This window comes from Lithobates pipiens, unplaced genomic scaffold (assembly GCF_037356315.1).
Source record: "Lithobates pipiens isolate NorthernLeopardFrog02 unplaced genomic scaffold, aLitPip1_a1.2 Scaffold_22, whole genome shotgun sequence".
NCBI classification, from domain to species: domain Eukaryota; kingdom Metazoa; phylum Chordata; class Amphibia; order Anura; family Ranidae; genus Lithobates; species Lithobates pipiens.
Genome location: NW_027507784.1, coordinates 276,161,265 through 276,179,278, shown reverse-complemented (window position 1 = coordinate 276,179,278; position 18,014 = coordinate 276,161,265). Strand labels below are relative to the sequence as shown.

Below are 18,014 nucleotides of genomic sequence, written 5' to 3'. Positions count from 1 at the left end.
CCCATGGCATGCGTGAGCAATATATCATTTAGTGACAACTTTGTGAAAAAAAAAAAAAAAAAAAAAAGTTTGTAATTTTCCCGCAACTTGTGGCAAAATATAAAATATTCCATGGACTCAACATGCCTCTCAGCAAATAGCTTGGGGTGTCTACCTTCTAAAATGGGGTCATTTGTGGGGGTTTTGTGCCATCTTGGCATTTTATGGCCTTCAAAACTGTAATAGGTAGTGAGAAGTGAAATCAAAAATTTACGCCCTTAGAAAGCCTGAAGGCGGTGCTTGGTTTTCGGGGCCCCGTACGCGGCTAGGCTCCCAAAAAGTCCCACATATGTGGTATCCCCGTACTCAGGAGAAGCAGCAGAATTTATTTTGGGGTATCATTTCACATATGCCCATAGCATGTGTGAGCAATATATCATTTAGTGACAACTTTGTGTAAAAAAAAATAAAAAAAAAAATTTTTTCTTTTGTCATTATTCAATCGCTTGAGGCAAAAAAATAAAATATTCAATGGGCTCAACATGCCACTTATCAATTTCCTTAGGGGGTCTACTTTCCAAAATGGGGTCATTTGGGGGGGGGGGGGGGGGTTTGTACTGCCCTGCCATTTTAGCACCTCAAGAAATGAGATAGGCAGTCGTAAACTAAAAGCTGCATAAATTCCAGAAAACGTACCTTAGTTTGTAGATGTGACAACTTTTGCGCAAACCAATAAATATACAATTATTGACTTTTTTTTACCAAAGACATGTGGCTGAATACATTTTGGCCTAAATGTATGACTAAAATTGAGTTTATTGGATTTTTCTAATAACAAAAAGTAGAAAATATCATTTTTTTTCAAAATTTGCAGTCTTTTTACGTTTATATCGCAAAAAAAAAATTAAAATAAAAAAAAATTAAAAAAAAAAAAAAAACATCGCAGAGGCAATCAAATACCAATCAAAAGAAAGCTCTATTTGTGGGAAGAAAAGGACGCAAATTTTGTTTGGGTACAACATTGCATGACCGCGCAATTACCAGTTAAAGCAGCGCAGTGCCAAATTGTAAAAAGACCTCTGGTCATTGACCAGCAAAATGGTCCGGTCTGAAAGTGGTTAAAGCTAATCTCCAGGTTTCCTGTCATTTTAACTTGTTTGGACTAAGCTGGTCTAAACAAACCATTTCCTTCACAAAGAACTGCCTTGGCTTTAAGCGCTGTATAAATCTGTATGTAGCTTCAGCTACATACAGTACAGTGCTGGGTTTCGGTTCTGAGAACAACTTCCTTCCCACACCCCGAACAAAAAAAAAAAAAAAAAAAAAAAAAACAGTCTGAGCGGCGTTAGATGCAGATTTGTATTCTGTGTGTATTCGGGAGATTGTGACGTCATCACCCAGCCTCTCTGCCTCAACCAGAGAAAGCTTTGGATTCATTCACAAAAAACCAAAGCTGCCTCTGAATGGCTAGAGCGTCGCTCGTCCCAACTCCGTTTTGTTTAGAGTGCGAGATGGGAAGTATCGGTCTCACAGCCAGAATCCAGCACTGTGTACTGTATGTACCTTAAATTACATACAGTGCTTAAAGCCAAGACAGCCCTTTGTAAAGGAAATAGGTTGTTTGGACTAGCTTGGACCAAACTAAAGGGACAGGAAACCTGGAGATCAGCTTTAAAAACAAACTAACAGTTGACGTTTTGTGTGGTAGTGCAGCCACATAGCAACTGTCACTTCTGTTGTGTCACAACTGCAAGCACCTATTAAGTTTAATCTTAGAAAATACTTCAAAATGCTAAGGAGCACTTTTTATACACATGCAGATAAGGTGTACCTTTACAGCAGCCAGTTTATTATGCAAATCAGGTACCAAAAAAATAAAACCTATTCCTTATTTGCCAATTTGTAGCTTCTCTTATAATGCAACTGCAAATAAGTCAGTTTTGATAAATGCCCCCACTGTCACTTTGTCCTGCAAGGGTCTCAAGTTACTGGCTCAGAAAAACGCAGACCAGGAATTCAGATTTTAGTTAATGCAGATTTTTTTCCTGGGGAGTGACAAAGTATTAAAGCCAATGGATCAGCATGACAGCCAAGAAGCTAGCCTTTTCAGGAGGTAGGCAATGGTAGCACATACATTTTGCTCATGAGCAAAATCCAATTAGGGAGCAGGAACAATCTTACTTCTGAAATAATACACATCGTCTTCCATCAAAGTTGGTAAAGATAACCTGGTACCATGTATTACTGCCTGTAGGAAGATAAATGGAGGCTTGCTTACAATACAATAGGCAGTGGTTGTGTAGGTTGGGCAAGACTGTATGAACGGCCATCTTTATAGAAACAGTAGCTCTGCATGTGAAAAAGCAGATAAACAGGTACTGTACCTGGGTCCAAACTTTGGACATTTGTTACATATTCTTAACAAGCAGTAAATGGGCTTTAAAACAGGCATGAAAAACGTCAGGTCTGCTTCCATGTCAGTCACCCGGCCACCCAAACAAAATGGTCAAAACCGGTAGTAAAAACATCCCACAAACCCTAAACCAAATACTAAAAGAAATGCTTACCTCAGTCCCAGCTACAGGGAGGCGATGTTACCATGTCTTACTGCTACCTCCTGTCTGCTTTGATAGATGGGCACTCAAGATTCCACAGGGGTACATCCTAGCCCATTGCAGGAGGGAGTGAGAGGGACAGCAACATCCACTGCACCCCCCAAGCTGGGACTGAAGTGAGTGGTTTCTATTTCTTATTGAATAAATAAGAAAAGCAGGATTCCAATAAATAATTCCTATAAGAGTAGTATGGACTACAAACCCCCCCCCCCCCCCCCGTATAAAAACACTGTTCCAATGTTTCCCCCAGCTCTTCCGTTTTCCACACCTTCAGGCTACTTTCACACCTCTCCCTTGCAAAAAAGAACTAAAAATGCATACGAGTTTTGCACTCAAAAAAACTCACCAAAATGCAACCACGAGCCTCCTGTGGAGATGCAAGCTGTCACAGCCGGGTGCCTGTTGCACATGTGCCATGAGCATGTGATGTGTCCTAGAAGACTTTGGGGAGGGGGCAACTTCGCTCAGATTGCCTAGACTATCAAAGCAGAACTGGGAATGGGTACTTGTCCAAACCAGATACCCCCCCTCCTCCCCAAAAAAAAAAGCCAAAAAGGACAGCAGAACCTCCCCCTTAAAGATCAAAACAGATTCCGAAGGGGCCTTTAGCAGCCAACTTCTGCTCTTTGCTTACATTGGAAAACTGGCAGGCTGCCATATCCCTGCTGCTAGAGAAAATAAGAGCCTGTTCATACCCATGCATTGCAATAATGCATCATAAAACACTTTAATGCAATGACATTTTCAATGGCACTGCAACACAACATATTGCACCAGAACAGTAAAATATGAATGAGCCCTAAGAGGAAAGATGCTATAATTTCAGTGCCTTTGTCATGATAAGTGAAAATTAACGTGTTAAAAAAAAAAAAACACAAACAATATATATATATATATATATATATATATATATATATATATATATATATATATATATATATATATATATATATATGTTTGGACTTACTTTAGGCTGCACTCACATCTGAGCGTTTTGTTTTCAGGCATTTTTTTGCCATGATTTTGCATAGGTCAAAAAGGTCACCAATGAAAAAAGAAAAAGACAAAAAAAAAAAATCTGAAACGCCTGTGACCTGCCCAAAAAGAAGCACAGGGGCCAATTAAATGAATGGTATTTTGCTTGCTGGAGTTTTTCAAGCTGAAAACGCTCAGGCGTGAAGGCAGCCTTAATTTCTCCACAGTGCCTGCAGCTACAGAGCTCAGTGAGAGCTTATTTTAAAGCTTTTTTTTTTGTTGCTCTATAGCTTTTTTTTCCTGGCTTTATAGGTCTGCTTTAATGAGGCTTCAGATACTTTAACATCAATTCAATTATGCCTTTATGTTCAGATCTGCCACTGACAGGTAACACATTCTAGTGAAGAAAAATGTAAACAATGGACACGCTAATCAGTTCTGGCAATAAACCAGATCAAACAAACTGTGCAGCTAGAAAGCACTCTGCATGCCATTTCGTGGAGGAAACGTTCAGTCAGTCAACTTGCATAGTGTAGGCCTGCAATCAATATGCATTTAGTTCCAAGGACAAACAGCTGGAGCACTTACACATTATAGTGGAAGTAATCCCATCCATCAGTTTCATTTCCAGCACGTGCCAGAAATGCAACACTCCCATTGGTTGTGCTCTTAACCAAACTGTCAAACCATTGATGGCTGGTGTCATAACCAATTACATGTGCAGCATCATGGCAGTTGTAGATTAAACAGAGGCCAAGATGGCAGCTTCCTTGGCTGAAAACGATATGCGGGTTTACTTACACTTTATGTTTTGATAGGTAACTTAATTCCACAGTATTTATCATATAGATCAGGCAAGTTCAAAGTCTGACACGTGTTCTAGTTTCATGCAGCCCCACTGGTAATTTGGAGATAAATATAGAAAGAGAATATAATATATATCTCGATAGATAGAAGTCCCGTCTCCTTGGCTGGTGGGACTTTGTAAGAGGCCACCAAGTAAACAGGAGATTCGCCTGTATGTAATCTGTTGGCACTAGTCCCACCCCCCTTCAAGGCTGCAGATGGGCATGGATCAGGCTGCACCCATGGCAAATGGCGAGGATGCAGATGGGCACTGACTTATTTTGCTTCACAGTTTTGTTTAAAATGTAAGTTTTTTTCCTGAAACTTCCCTCTTAGTGAAGATGCGTGTTATACGCCGATAAATACGGTATATACAAATAACATGCCCGAGCCAATTTCTTCACCACACACGGCCACAAAGGCAAGAGAATACTTGTTGGGCAGTGTACTATTTAATTTGCATTTCATTTTAATGGTTCAAAGAATGTCAGGCAAAACAGTCAGCCCCCACACATGTTCACTTCTTCACATTTGGCCCACTTTGAAAAAAGTTTGGACACCCCCGATTTAGACTGTCATTGCTGAAGTTTTCTAAAAAGGTTGTTAGTTGCTAAACTGTGATGATGCATAGAGCGATTGTATTTTTCCATAAACATTATACTTACCTGCTCTGTGCAATGGTTTTGCAGAGCAGCCCCATGCCTCCTCATATGGGGGTCCCCCCTGCTTGCGCTACTGGGTACACCTCATCGGCAAGTGCCCCCATAGGAAGCCGCTTCTTGTGTGGGCTCGATCCTGAACACACTGCCTAGGTCTATAGACACAGACAGCACAGCTTGGCCTTGCCTCCCCTCACCACAGGATTTCATTGACAGCAGCTGGAGGCAATGATTCCCACTATCAAGCTGCCCTGTGAGGTAGAAAAAGCAGAGATGGCCGCTGCTATCAGGCACAGCACTGGATAGAGATTGGGCTAAGGCAAGTATAATGAGACAGGGGACAGGGGGGGGGCTTGATTTAGAACTTTAATGCGCCAAGCCACTTCTCTGAACAAGTGCAGAGAGGCAAGGAGTAGAGGGATAAAGGAGTACTGACCACACTCCTTTAACCGTTTGCCAACCAGCCGCCGCAGTTTTACTGCGGCAGAATGGTGCGGCTGGGCAAAACAACGTTATGTTATGTAGTTTAGCCTTTTGCCCACTAGGAGCAGCGTGTGCTCAACCGTGAAGCGAGAGCGCGGTTGGTGCGACAACTGTCAGTCACCCACAATCGCTCGTGACAGAGTGAGAACCAGGATCTGTGTGTAAAAACAGAGATCCCGGTTCTTTTAGGGGAGAGAAGACAGATCGTGCGTTCATACTATGTACAAACACCGCTCTGTCTCTCCTCCTAGACAGTCCCATCGCCCCACAGTTAGAAACACACATAGGAACACAGTTAATGCCTTGATCGGCCCCTAGTGTTAACCCCTTCCCTGCCAGTGACATTTACACAGTAATCAGCGCATTTTTATTGTATAATTGTCAAGGGTCCCAAAATCGTCCGCCATGTCAGCCCAAAAAAAAAAAAAATAAAAAAAAACACCTAGTAAAAACCCCCACATAATAAAAAAGCCATAAATCTATGCCCTAGTTTGTAGACGCTATAACTTTTTGCTTTTTTTTTTTTTTTTACCAAAAACATGTAGAATACATATTGGCCTAAACTGAGGAAAAACATTTTTTTTGATAAAATATGTGGGATATTTATTATAGTAAAAGATAGTGTTTTTCAAAATTGATGCTCTTTTTTTGTTTATAGCACAAAAAATAACCTGCAGAGGCAATCGAATACCCCAAAAAAAGAAAGCTCTATTTGTGGGGAAAAAAAAAAAAAAAGTCGTCAATTTTGTTTGGGTACAGTGTCGCACGACCACGCAATGGTCAGTTACAGTGACGCAGTGCAGAATCGCAAAAAATGGCCTGGTCCTTGAACAGCCAAACCTTCTGGGGCTGAAGCAGTTAAAGTTGTTGTAAACCCTTACAAACCACTTTGACCTACAGGTAAGCCTAGATTAAGGCTTACCTGTAGGTCCAAGAAATATCTCCTAAACCTACACGGTTTAGGAGATATTTACAAAAAGACAGGCACTGAGCACGCCGCAGATCACGGCGATATGCCGCTCGTGTCGGCTCCCGTGCGCATACGCGGGAGTGACGTCATCGCGGCTCCAGCGAATCACAGAAGTCACTCTGGGATACATGGCAGCGGTGAAGATAGAGGAGGACCTCTTCGGGGGCTTCGTTCTCAGGTAAAAGGGTAGTGATGTGCAGTACTATAAACAGGGAATTTAGCCTAGAAAGCTAATGAATTCTATAGGCACTAAGATTATTAGGTGATCTATATACTACCGCACAAAGTAAAAAGATGGTATGTAAAAACAGTATGCGTGTTTTATGAGGGGATGATAAGGGACCCTCACTACTATAACGTGGTAGTATTCAGAATAAAAATCAAATGAATATACAAGCATAAAAAAGAAAAAAAAAAAAAAAAAAAAAAAATCACAATAATTAAAACTAGTGATTCCCAATGCGATTTGTTAAAGCTAACAAAGTCACATAAAGTGACAGTGCTAGATGATAAATAGGTCCGTGAAAATATCTACTACACCATAAAGTAAATTAAACAATATGCATAAAGCCGTCACAAAAAAATAGTGATTCCCAATGCGATTTGTTAAAGCTGACAAAATCGCATAAAGTGCCAGTGCTAGACGGTAAATGGGTCCGTGAAAATATCTACTACACCATAAAGTAAATAAAACAATATGCATAAAGCAGTCACCAACTCGATAAATCAATTGTGCAGAGAGTGGTTGGTTATAACTGACAAAAATCGCATAAGGTGCCAGTGCCAAGAAAAGGTTATAAAAATAAATACGTGCGGGTGTCTTCTACCATAAAATAATCAAAGCAATATCAATGCAGTAAGCAGCTCAGTAATACAATTGTGCAAAGAGTGGCAGAAAGTAAAAAAAAAAAAAATAAAAAAAAAAATTAAAAAAAACGCATAAGCAATGTTGGTGTTGAGGGAATAAAAACAAAAATCCCTCTAGAATAATCAAAAAAGCTGTGCACAATACCTAAAATCTATGTAAACAAAAGAAGAAAATTATAAAAATTGAACAATAACATTTATCGTAATGTGTCCATTCTGCTTGTGCGACAGCCGGTGGCGATTATATCAAAAATCGCATATATCACAAAATCGCATACAGTGCTGGTGTTTGAATATATGTGCACTATAAAAGAGCAATGTAATCGGTGGTGGTAGTGGTGATGGTGAATATATCCCACGTGGTCCTGTGTGGTCGAAATATGGGCGTCCCCTTACCTTACAGCTGGAAGGTAACAGCATATAATATATATATCCTCAGGGTTCCTGGTGCTCTTTATCCCTCGAGGTCCCGTTCCTGTATCCCCAGATCCTGATGTCTCCTGCCTATTGCGCTGTGTTGGTCTCTTTAAGTAATCACTCAGCAGCACTCAGCGTGGGGGGGTACCTCGGCAGTTGGTGTGTAAGTAAGGGGTTACACAGATGAGGAGGAAGGGAGCCCCATAGTGTAGTAGTTTTTAACCAGTATTAAAGTTTTACAGCAAAAAGATTAATACTCACAAACAAACAAGTTTCTTATGAGGAGTATAAACGAGCCTCGAGCTCGATTGCGTCACTTCCGGTAGCGTCCCGACGCGTGTTCGTCACGGTCACGTGACTTCATCAGGGGGATTCGTTCTTAGGTAAGTTATTCATAATGAGCTAGTATGCTATGCATACTAGCTCATTATGCCTTTGCCTTTAATTTTTTTTTTTTAAAGTGCCTTTACTTCCTCTTTAAAGACTGCTGAAGGTCAGCAACTCCGTTTTGAAGCCAAACCCTGTCGGGAAGCATTTTCATAAAAAGGTAACCAGTGGAGGCATCTACCAAACTTTGCTCAAAACAGATATACAGTCCCTTGAAAGTATTCATGGATTCCACATTTTGTCACGTTACAACCAAAAACATAAAAATGTATAATTATACATGATTTATACAGCGCCAACAGTTTATTCAACACTTTACAATGTAGAGGGGGACAGCACAATTACAGTTCAATACAGAAGGGACAGGAGGGCCCTGCTCGTAGATCTTACATTCTAAAAAGGGAGGGGGTGGTGGTACAAAAGGTAATAGTAATAAAATGTATTTTATGTGATAAGCCAACACAAAGTGGCACAGAATTGTGAAGTGGAAGGAAAATAACCGTTTTTCAATTTTTTTGGACAAATATGTGAAAAGTGTGGCGTACATTTGTATTCAGCTCCCCCGAGTCAATACTTTGTAGAACCCCCTTACACTGCAATTATAGCTGCAAGTCTTTTTGGGGATGTCTCTACCAGCTTTCCACATCTAGAGTGACATTTTTTCCCATTCTTTCAAAATAGCGCAAGCTCTGTCAGATTGGATGGAGAGCATCTGTGAACAGCAATTTTCAAGTCTTGCCACAGATTCTCAATTGGATTTAGGTCTGGACACTGACTGGGTCAGTCTAATACATAAATATGCTTTGATCTAAACCATTTCATTGTAGCGCTGGTATTTTTATGGTCGCTGTCCTGCTAGAAAAGGTGAAGCTCCGGCCCAGTCTCAAGTCTTTTGCAAACAGGTTTTCTTTTAACCACTTCCGGACAGGCTCACGCCAACTTGGAAGTGGTTAAAAGATATGTTGGCACTTTGAAGAAGAGTATCGTTATGGCACCAGCTAGCTGCCATAACCCCGGTATCCTCGTCTTCAGTGAGAAGTCTGGTTTCAGATAAAAGTGGTCACTGCAGCGGATTCACCGCAAGATCACTTTAAATCGGTGGTGGGAAGAGGTGCCCTCCTGCAGCTCTCAGATACTCTCCACCACTTACTGGAGCTGCCGGCAGCGGGGGGATGTAATCGGGTCCTTTTTTGTGTATGGCATGGAGCCGAGTGAGCGGAAGATGGCCCCATCCAGTTCCATAACATTGCAGGGCGAAGGCGACGTCAAAACATCACTTCCGCTCATAGAATTAGAATTTTATTTAATTTTTTTAAGCTATTACAAGGGATGTTTACATTCTTTGTAATAGGAATAATAGTGACAATTTTATTTATTTTTTTAACCACTTAAGGACCAAGCCTCAGATTTGTTGTTTATAAGTTAAACAGTTTTTTTTGCTAGGAAATTACTTAGAATCTCCAAACATATTTTTTTTTTTTCTCTAACACCCTGGAGAATAAAATGGCGGTCATTGCAATACTCTGTCACACTGTATTTGCGTGGCGGTCTTGCAAGTGCACTTTTTTTGGAAAAAAATACACTTTGAATTAACCACTTCTGCCCCGGACCATTTTGCTGGTCAAAGACCAGACCACTTTTTGCGATTCGGCACTGCGTCGCTTTAACTGACAATTGCGCGGTCATGCGACGTGGCTCCCAAACAAAATTGGCGTCCTTTTTTTTTCCCCCCACAAATAGAGCTTTCTTTTGGTGGTATTTGATCACCTCTGGTTTATTTTTTGCGCTGTAAACAAATATAGAGCGACAATTTTGAAAAAAAATGCAATATTTTTTACTTTTTGTTCTAATAAATATCCCCAAAAATATATAAAAAAGCTTTTCCCTCAGTTTAGGCCGATACGTATTCTACATATTTTTGGTTAAAATACATATGGATTGGTTTGCGCAAAAGTTAATAAAAATGCCATAAAACTATCCCCCATTTTGTAAACGCTATAATTTTGTTTACTAGTAATCACGGTGATCAGCGATTTTTATTGTGACTGCGACATTATGGTGGACGCAGCGGACATTTTTGGGACCATTGTCATTTATACAGCAGTCAATGCTATACAAATGTAGCGATTCCTGTGTAAATGACATTGGCAGTGAAGGGGTTAACCAGTGGGTGGCAGTGTAGGGGTTAAGTGTTCCTAGGGGTGTGTTACTAACTGTGGGGGGGGGGGGGGGGGGGGGTTGGGCTTTCATTTAGTGAACACTGATCTCTGCTCCAATCACATGGAGCAGAGATCATAGTCACTAGTTGCTAGGCAGAATGGAGAAATGCTGTTTACAAAATGGCATTTCTCCATTCAGCCACACCGTGAGACGATCGCGGGACCCACGGCCGGACTCACGGGGTCCCGACCAGCACACGAGTGCGCCCGCGATGGCAGGGCGGCATTAAAGGTTGGACGTACCTGTATGCCAATATGCCTGCCCGTGCCACTCTGCCGACGTACATCGGCGTGCGCCGGTCGGGAACCGGTTAAAAAACCAGTAAAGTTAGACCAATTTTTTTTTTATATTGTGAAAGATAATGTTACGCCGAGTAAGTTGATACCAAACATGTCACATGTTTCAAAAAAAATCACACCTGCTCGTGGAATGGCGACAAACATTTACCCTTAAAAATCTCCAGAGGCAACGTTTACAAAATTCTACAGGTTGCAAGTTTTGAGTTACAGAGGAGATCTAGGGCTAGAATTATTGCCTTCTCTGTCACATGTGTGGTTTGAACAGCGTTTGCAGATGCCTTTGCTTCTGTACGCAAGCTTGGTAGGACGGGCACAAAAAAAAAAAAAAAAAAAAAAAAAAAGGGTTTCATTTATTTTACCTTTTAATTTTATTTTGACACTTTTTTTTTTTTTTTTTTTGAAAGAACAGTGTCAAAATAAAATTAAAAGGTAAAATAAATGAAACCCTTTTTTTTTTGAAAGAACAAACTACGGTAAATACAAAATGTGTCACTTTTATTCCCATTACAAGGAGTGTAAACATCCCTTTTAATAGAAAAAAAACATGACAGGACCTCTTAAATATGAGATCTGTGGTCAAAAAGGCCTCAGATCTCATATTTACACCAAATGACAATGACCCTTTAAGAGCTAGGGGCGGAAGTGACATTTTGACGTCGCTTCCACCCTGCAATGGTATGGAGATGGGTGGGGACCATCTTCCCCTCACTCGTCTCCATGCCACTGATGTGAGAGGCTCTGGTAAGCGACGGAGGCCCCCCTTCACAGCCAATGTATGCGATTTTGTGGCAAAAACACCGCAGAGAGCACCATTATCGGAAAGCAGACCGCCAGCCGAAGAAGAGGATACTGGGTTTATAGCAGCTGCCAAAGCAATAATCCTTTTCAAAGTTAGGACATATACAGGCATGCGGCGGTCCATAAGTGGTTAAAAGAACAGTGTAAAAATAAAGTCATCTATGAGCTTGCGTGCAGAAGCGAATGCATATGAAACCAGTGTTCAAACCACACATGAGGTATCGCCGATTGTTAGAGTGAGAGAACTAATTCTAGCCCTAGACCTCCTAACTCAAGGCATGCAACCTGTAGAATTTTTTAAACATCACCTATGGAGATTTTTAAGGGTAAAAGTTTGTCTCCATTCCACAAGCGGGCGCAATTTTGAAGCGCGACATGTTGAGTATCAATATAAATAAGTAAAAAATGCGGCGCTACCAAAAAAGTGCTAAAACCAATCCGTGAATAATACTCTTAAAAAAATATATATAAATCAACTAATTTCCACTGAGTGTAACATAAATACCATAAAATAAATCAATATCGATAATTCAAAAATTCTCGTGTGTATAATACGTGTTGAGTATCAAGCTACTTGGCATAACATCTTTCACGGTATTAAAAAGGAAGGAGAGTGCTAACTTTACTCGTCTTATTTTTTTAATGCTAAAAAAAGTAAAGGGGGCTGAATACAAATGCACGCCACACTTTCAAGATATTTGTGAAAAACGCATACACACACAATTTATATACTAATTAGAAAACCCATTTAGCATTTCCTTCTACTTCACAATTATGTGCCAGTCTATCACATAAAATAGATTTAGTTTTTTTTCTCGTAACATGACAAATGTGGAAAACTTCAAGGGAGGTATGAATACTTTTTGAAGGCACTGTACTTGTTTAGGTCTTGTTGAGCTGCATTTTTCTGCAGACCACCACACATGTATGGTGTAAATATATAATCAAAGTTTTTGTAGGTGGAAAACACCCAATTCAACCAGTAGCTCCAGAAGTTTAAACTGCAAACATTGGGGGGTTAGTTACGAAAGGCAAATCCACTTTGCACTGCAAGTGCACTTGGAAGTGCAGTCGCTCTAAATCTAAAGAGGTAGATCTGAAATGAGGGGAAGCTCTGCTGATTTTATCATCCAATCATGTGCAAGCTAAAATGCTGTTTATTTTAATTGCATGTCCCCCTCGGATCTACAGCGACTTTACTTCCAAGTGCACTTTCAGTGCAAAGTGATTTTCCTTTAGTAAATAACCCCCTATGTATGCAAAGTGCTGTCACAGATACCTAACCATTTGTGCTTCCTTCCACCAGCATTTGGCACACAAAAAAATAAAACATTAGTTACTAGTTGGAGGGAGCTAAAAGGTAAATAGAAATATTATACAGAGGATTTATTCATTTAAAGTCTAGCTAAAACTACTGCTGCTTACAATCTACAATGGCTCCCGCTGCCATCAATCTATCCAATGATGGACCGAGACAGCGGCTGGAGTCGATGGGCTTGTGCACGTCGCTGGGAAGGACGGGCTCAGGTAGGAAAAAGGGGAGGCTCTGGGGGCAGCTGGAGCACAGAAGGTCTTTCACCTTAATGCATAGAATGCATTAAAGTGGTCCAACCACCGCTGCAAAAATTAAAAGCCAGCAGCTACACATACTGCAGCTGCTGACTTAATAAATCGGACACTTACCTGTCCTGGAGTCCAGCGATGTCAGCACCACAGCTGATGTTTCCATCAGCTGTTGGGTGCAAGTCGCCCCTATTGCAAGTAAGGGAACCCGGCAGTGTAGCCTTTGGGCTTCACACTGGGAACCCTACTGCATGAGCGAGGCTCCACTCCTCTCTCCTACTGGCATCCAGCCTCACAGGGGAGAGGACTCGATTGTCTCCACCGCTACCAACAGCTCGGTTAAGCGGCAGAGACGACCGAAGCTCAGAGGGAGGGGTGCCCCTCTCCTGCCCCAGTAAAACTGATCTTGCAGTGAATCCACAGCAGAGACCACTTTTATCTGAAAGAGGACAGTCCGCCGTTGAAGAGGATACCAGGATTATGGCAGCTACCTGCTGCTATAACAATGGTATTCCACTTCAAACAGCCACCGTATAATGATGGCGGGCGGTGCGCAAGTGGTTAAATATTGTACATTCATATCAGTCCCTGCCCTTAAAGAGCTTATGATCCAAGGTCCCTTTGTCATATGCATACATGCTAGGGCCAATTTATACAGGAGCCAATCACTCACCAGTATGTAGTACAGCGTGTGAAAAAACATGACACCCAGAGGAAACCCACACAAGCAAAAAGGGAGAACATGCAAACTCCATGCAGCTAGTGTTCTCGTTTAGCTTTGGGGTTTGTAAGCTTCCAAGCCATTCAGGATAAGCTTTCACACAGACACGTACCACACAAAGTAGATCCCAATTTAGAGTTCAGACACCACCAGATCCTACTGTGTTTGGGTGCATTGCTGCAGGTTGTGAGGTATATGCATTGCACTGTGAAATGGGCCAGACATCCTGCTTACGTTTCACGTCAGTATTTACATTCAGCACAGTTGTGTCAGTCCGTTCTCTCAGTAAAAGGTTTACCTTAAAGTGGTTCTAAAGACTAAACTTTACCTTAATACATTCCTTACATGAAGATAAATGTTTAGGTAGCAGTATCACCCCCGACCGCACCTTATACTTACCCGAGTCCTCCCTCGATCCAGCATTGTGCATGTCTGCAGCGGCTGTCTCCTCTCACTTCCTGGTCTCATTGGCTTTGCCAAGGGAGCGATTGGTTTCTGCTGCCATCAGTCAAATCCTGTGATGAGGGAACAGGAGGTGGGCCAAGACTAAACACAGACAGCAGGCCTCAGGATCCAGCCGGCAGGTGTACCACAATAGGAAGTGGTGCACAGAGGAGAAGGAGCTAGGGAGACCCAAGGAGGAGGAGGAGGTTCTGGGGTGCTGTGACTGGGTCTCCCAATTAACCAGACTTCAGCTGAAAGATTAAATAAGGCAGGTTGGCATTGGTTACTGCTGCTTGAATGCTGAACTTTGACTTGTTAAATGTGTTTGATACAATTGGCTTAAAGAAGCATTTGCTTTCACCGACCCCAACATAACCTAGGGCTAGAACTCATTCAAAAACCATTAAAAAGTTACGCCACCTTTTCATCCAGGCAGAAAAGTTCAGTGCCCAGTGAGGACATTTTCATGGAACAGGGAAATGGCAATCGAGGCTTAGCCCAGAAGAAGTCAGATCCACCTACCAAATGTAAACAAAATTAAGGAGGCAATACAGAATGATGCAGCCTTTGGCAACTCTTGTAGGCAGGACCAAAAAGTAAAAAAAAAAAAAAAAAAAAAAAAAAAAAAAGCCAAAAACAGAACAACCGGGACACAAGACAAACTTCTCTAATACCCAAGTGAAAACAAAAGCCTCACTTTCATCTGTAATTCTTACTATGACAATTCAATGTTTAGCAAGTTGTTTGCCAACAGTGTTTCTTTTAGTATAAAGAAACATTTAGCACACTAATAAATCAGTGTAATATAGTCTATTGTAAAGCAGCTTGAAGTTACCTAAAAGGCATGCAGAGGAACATGTGCCCATGATTACAAAAATCCACTTGAAGGCTGGGATTAAGGTCGAACCAAAAGGAAAGTGGCGTATGTATTAATTTAGCTTTTTTGGCGCTTGATAGTTTGAGGGACATCCAGCGCTTAAGTTAATTTCCCTAGTGCTGCAGAATTTATTTCTTCCTTGAGCGGATTCTTTTTGAAATTGTGCTTCCTGGATAGCCACTTACCTCCCAAGTGCCAGGTTTTGTTTTGTTTTGCCATCTGCAACAACCCAACATTTTGAAAATGTTCTTTTAAAGCTGCCATACATTCTACAATTTTCTTACTCAATTTCTTTTAGATTTACCTTTAACTATGTTGTGTAAGGGCCTGTCTGATTGCATACAAGTTTAGGTTTGACCTCATAATATATGGTTTTGGTAAATCTAAAAGGAAAATTGTACAAGAAAATGGTGCATTGTATGGGCAGCCTTACTTTCACTCTCTGTGATAATGGTAAACAGAATAGTGAGTGGTGAATCTCCGTAACAGGAGCACAGACAGAGGGAAAAAAAAAAAAAAAGCCTTTAATTATACTTTAAGACCCCTTTGCACACTGGGGCGCTTTGCAGGTGCTACAGCACTAAAAACAGCACCTGCAAAGCGCCCTATGCATGAAGGTGGGAAAAAAAAAAAAAAAAAAAAAAAAAAAAAAACTTGACACTGACTGCCCCCCTAGCCCCCCCGTTTTACTCACCTGAGCCCGTTTGTTCCCTCGGCGGAGACGTGCTGTACCCCCCTGCCCGGGGTTCTTGACTCTTGATTGGATAGATGGATAGCAGCGCAGCCATTGGCTCCTGCTGCTGTCAATCAAATCCAATGACGCGGGAGAGCGCTTCTCCTAGTGGGTTTACCGATGTGAGGAGTAGCCGCAAGCGCTGTTGGGGGACCCTAGAAGACGATGATCAGGGCCTTACTATGCAAAATAAACTGCACAGTGGAGGAAAGTATGACGGTAAAAAAATAAATAAAAACCCTCACCAAGGGTTTACAACCCCTTGAAACCTCCTTCACACTGATCGCAGCTTTGAAATCGCATCTCAAAGCCATCTCAGTGTGACTTGGAAGACATCTGTACAGCTTCATGCACCAAAATAAATAAATAAAAAAAATAAAAAAATAAAAAAAAAACGCCAAAAGTAGTGCAGGAACTACCTTTTCAAATTGATGAGGCACCACTAAGTCTGCATCGCACCGATTTGAACAGGGCCATTGCCAACAAAGTGTGTGACCTAGCAAAATCGCATAACAAGTTGCTCCGATATAAAACGGGGGCTAAACGCTGATTTGATCTGAAAATTGTAACGTTAGCTAAGGAAAACCAAAGCTTTGAATAACATATCTTGCAAGTATCTGACCCACATACAGCTACGTAGCAACGAGCATCACACCCACACGTGCCTCTCACACATTCTGTACATTTAAAAACCCACCAGCTGCCAGAAACCAATTTAGCCATGGTGACCGACATGCTCCTCATGGTCAAGGACAGACCTAGTCAATCTTTCCGTTATGAAAAGTAGTAAGTCTAATATTAAAAAAATTCTTACCCAATAAAACATGCCAACCCTGCAACACATTTTGACAAGCTCACAGACAGAACTTGGGTTCCAAATACGCCATCAAGATGCATTGAAGAGGGTTAAAAATCAAGACTTGCACAAGTAGGACGGACTTGGCATCCCCATTCACTCCAAAGCAATTGCTCACAGCAGGGGTCTGTTCAATGGGCACTAGTATTTGTCTGCTGATCTAAGCCACAAGCCTTCAGTGATCACACTGACATCTGCCTGGAGAGTTTACAGAGCAGAGCTGCAGCAAATGTTGCCATACAATGGAGCACATGTGCAGGACACAAGGAGCTCTTTATAGGACAGAAGCTACAACTGTCACTTTTAGACAGAGCTGCTGGTGTTAACCCCTCACATATCGTAGTACACCTCCAAGGATTAACCAAGTTGTCCCGCAGGAGGCAAATATACAAACTGCAGTGCCTGTAAATGCAGGACTGAACATTAACAATTTAAGTGATTTATACACTTTAGTCCTGTGTGTGATCTTTCAATTTTAAAAAATGAAAATAAGTGTGTTTTTTTTGTTTTGTTTTTTTAAGCAAAAGCATCATAACCCAACAAACAACCACCTAAATCACAACCTAACAGTATAAAAATAAAAAAAAACATGGACCTTAAAACCAGACTGCATGACAGATCAGAACGTCTGCTGTCCCAAAAAATTGCGATGCCAGATTACCCCTGGATAGACAAAATAACACGGCACAAAATAGCATTCCTGTTACTTTATAACGTACAATGAATTTGCTACTCAGGCCTCCTATCTGGAGCTGCGCTGAAGCTTTCAGAGAGCAGAAGCTTTACAAATCACAATATAAGCAGCATAGCAACAAATGAAAGATCAACTATTTATAACTTGCTATGATCAGTCTGTAGAAACAGCACTGAAGGAGGAGAGAAAGCACGCAAGCAAACCTAGCTTTCCAGGTTCCTGGAGCCTCTGCGACACATGTTCTAGGGAATGAAGACACACCGCTACATGCCAAGTCCTTGCATGTCCAGCTGTGGTGGTGGGAAAAGAGGAAGTTTGCAAGTTGACAGGATCTGCTATTCCACACTGCTGCAAGATCCCAAAATGGCTTCCCTATCTCAACAAAGCCTGAAGGATCAGCCTAATCCGATACACCCACTCCACAGTTCAGCCCGTCTGTCTGAGCTTCACTTCAAACCGATTGGATGGCTGCAATACAAGACAGCCCACAAGCCTAACTTAACCAGTTACCTGCCATGCATAGTAGAAAGCAATGCCAGTCCTGTCTGTACAAATATCACTGGGAAGTTGTAAGCACTTTGATCGAGGGATTGTAAGAAGCTGAATAAGAA

At 41.4% G+C, this 18,014-nt stretch overlaps 1 protein-coding gene across 2 annotated transcripts in view; it reads right to left on the bottom strand.

Moving 5' to 3' along the window:
• The window catches only part of SUN1 (Sad1 and UNC84 domain containing 1), a 112,701-nt gene extending 94,903 nt beyond the window's left edge, over positions 1–17,798 (bottom strand). Inside the window, exon 1 of one of the 2 annotated variants that reach the window (XM_077449064.1) lies at positions 17,607–17,798. Coding sequence is in view for 1 of the 2 variants with exons in the window: in XM_077449063.1 (XP_077305189.1) it covers positions 16,668–16,750 (83 nt within the window). In the remaining variant the exon portion in view is untranslated. Of the gene's footprint in view, positions 1–16,667; positions 16,805–17,606 lie in introns of those variants that run through there. The other variant, XM_077449063.1, reaches the window with a different exon arrangement.
• Between the last annotated feature and the right edge of the window lie 216 nt (positions 17,799–18,014).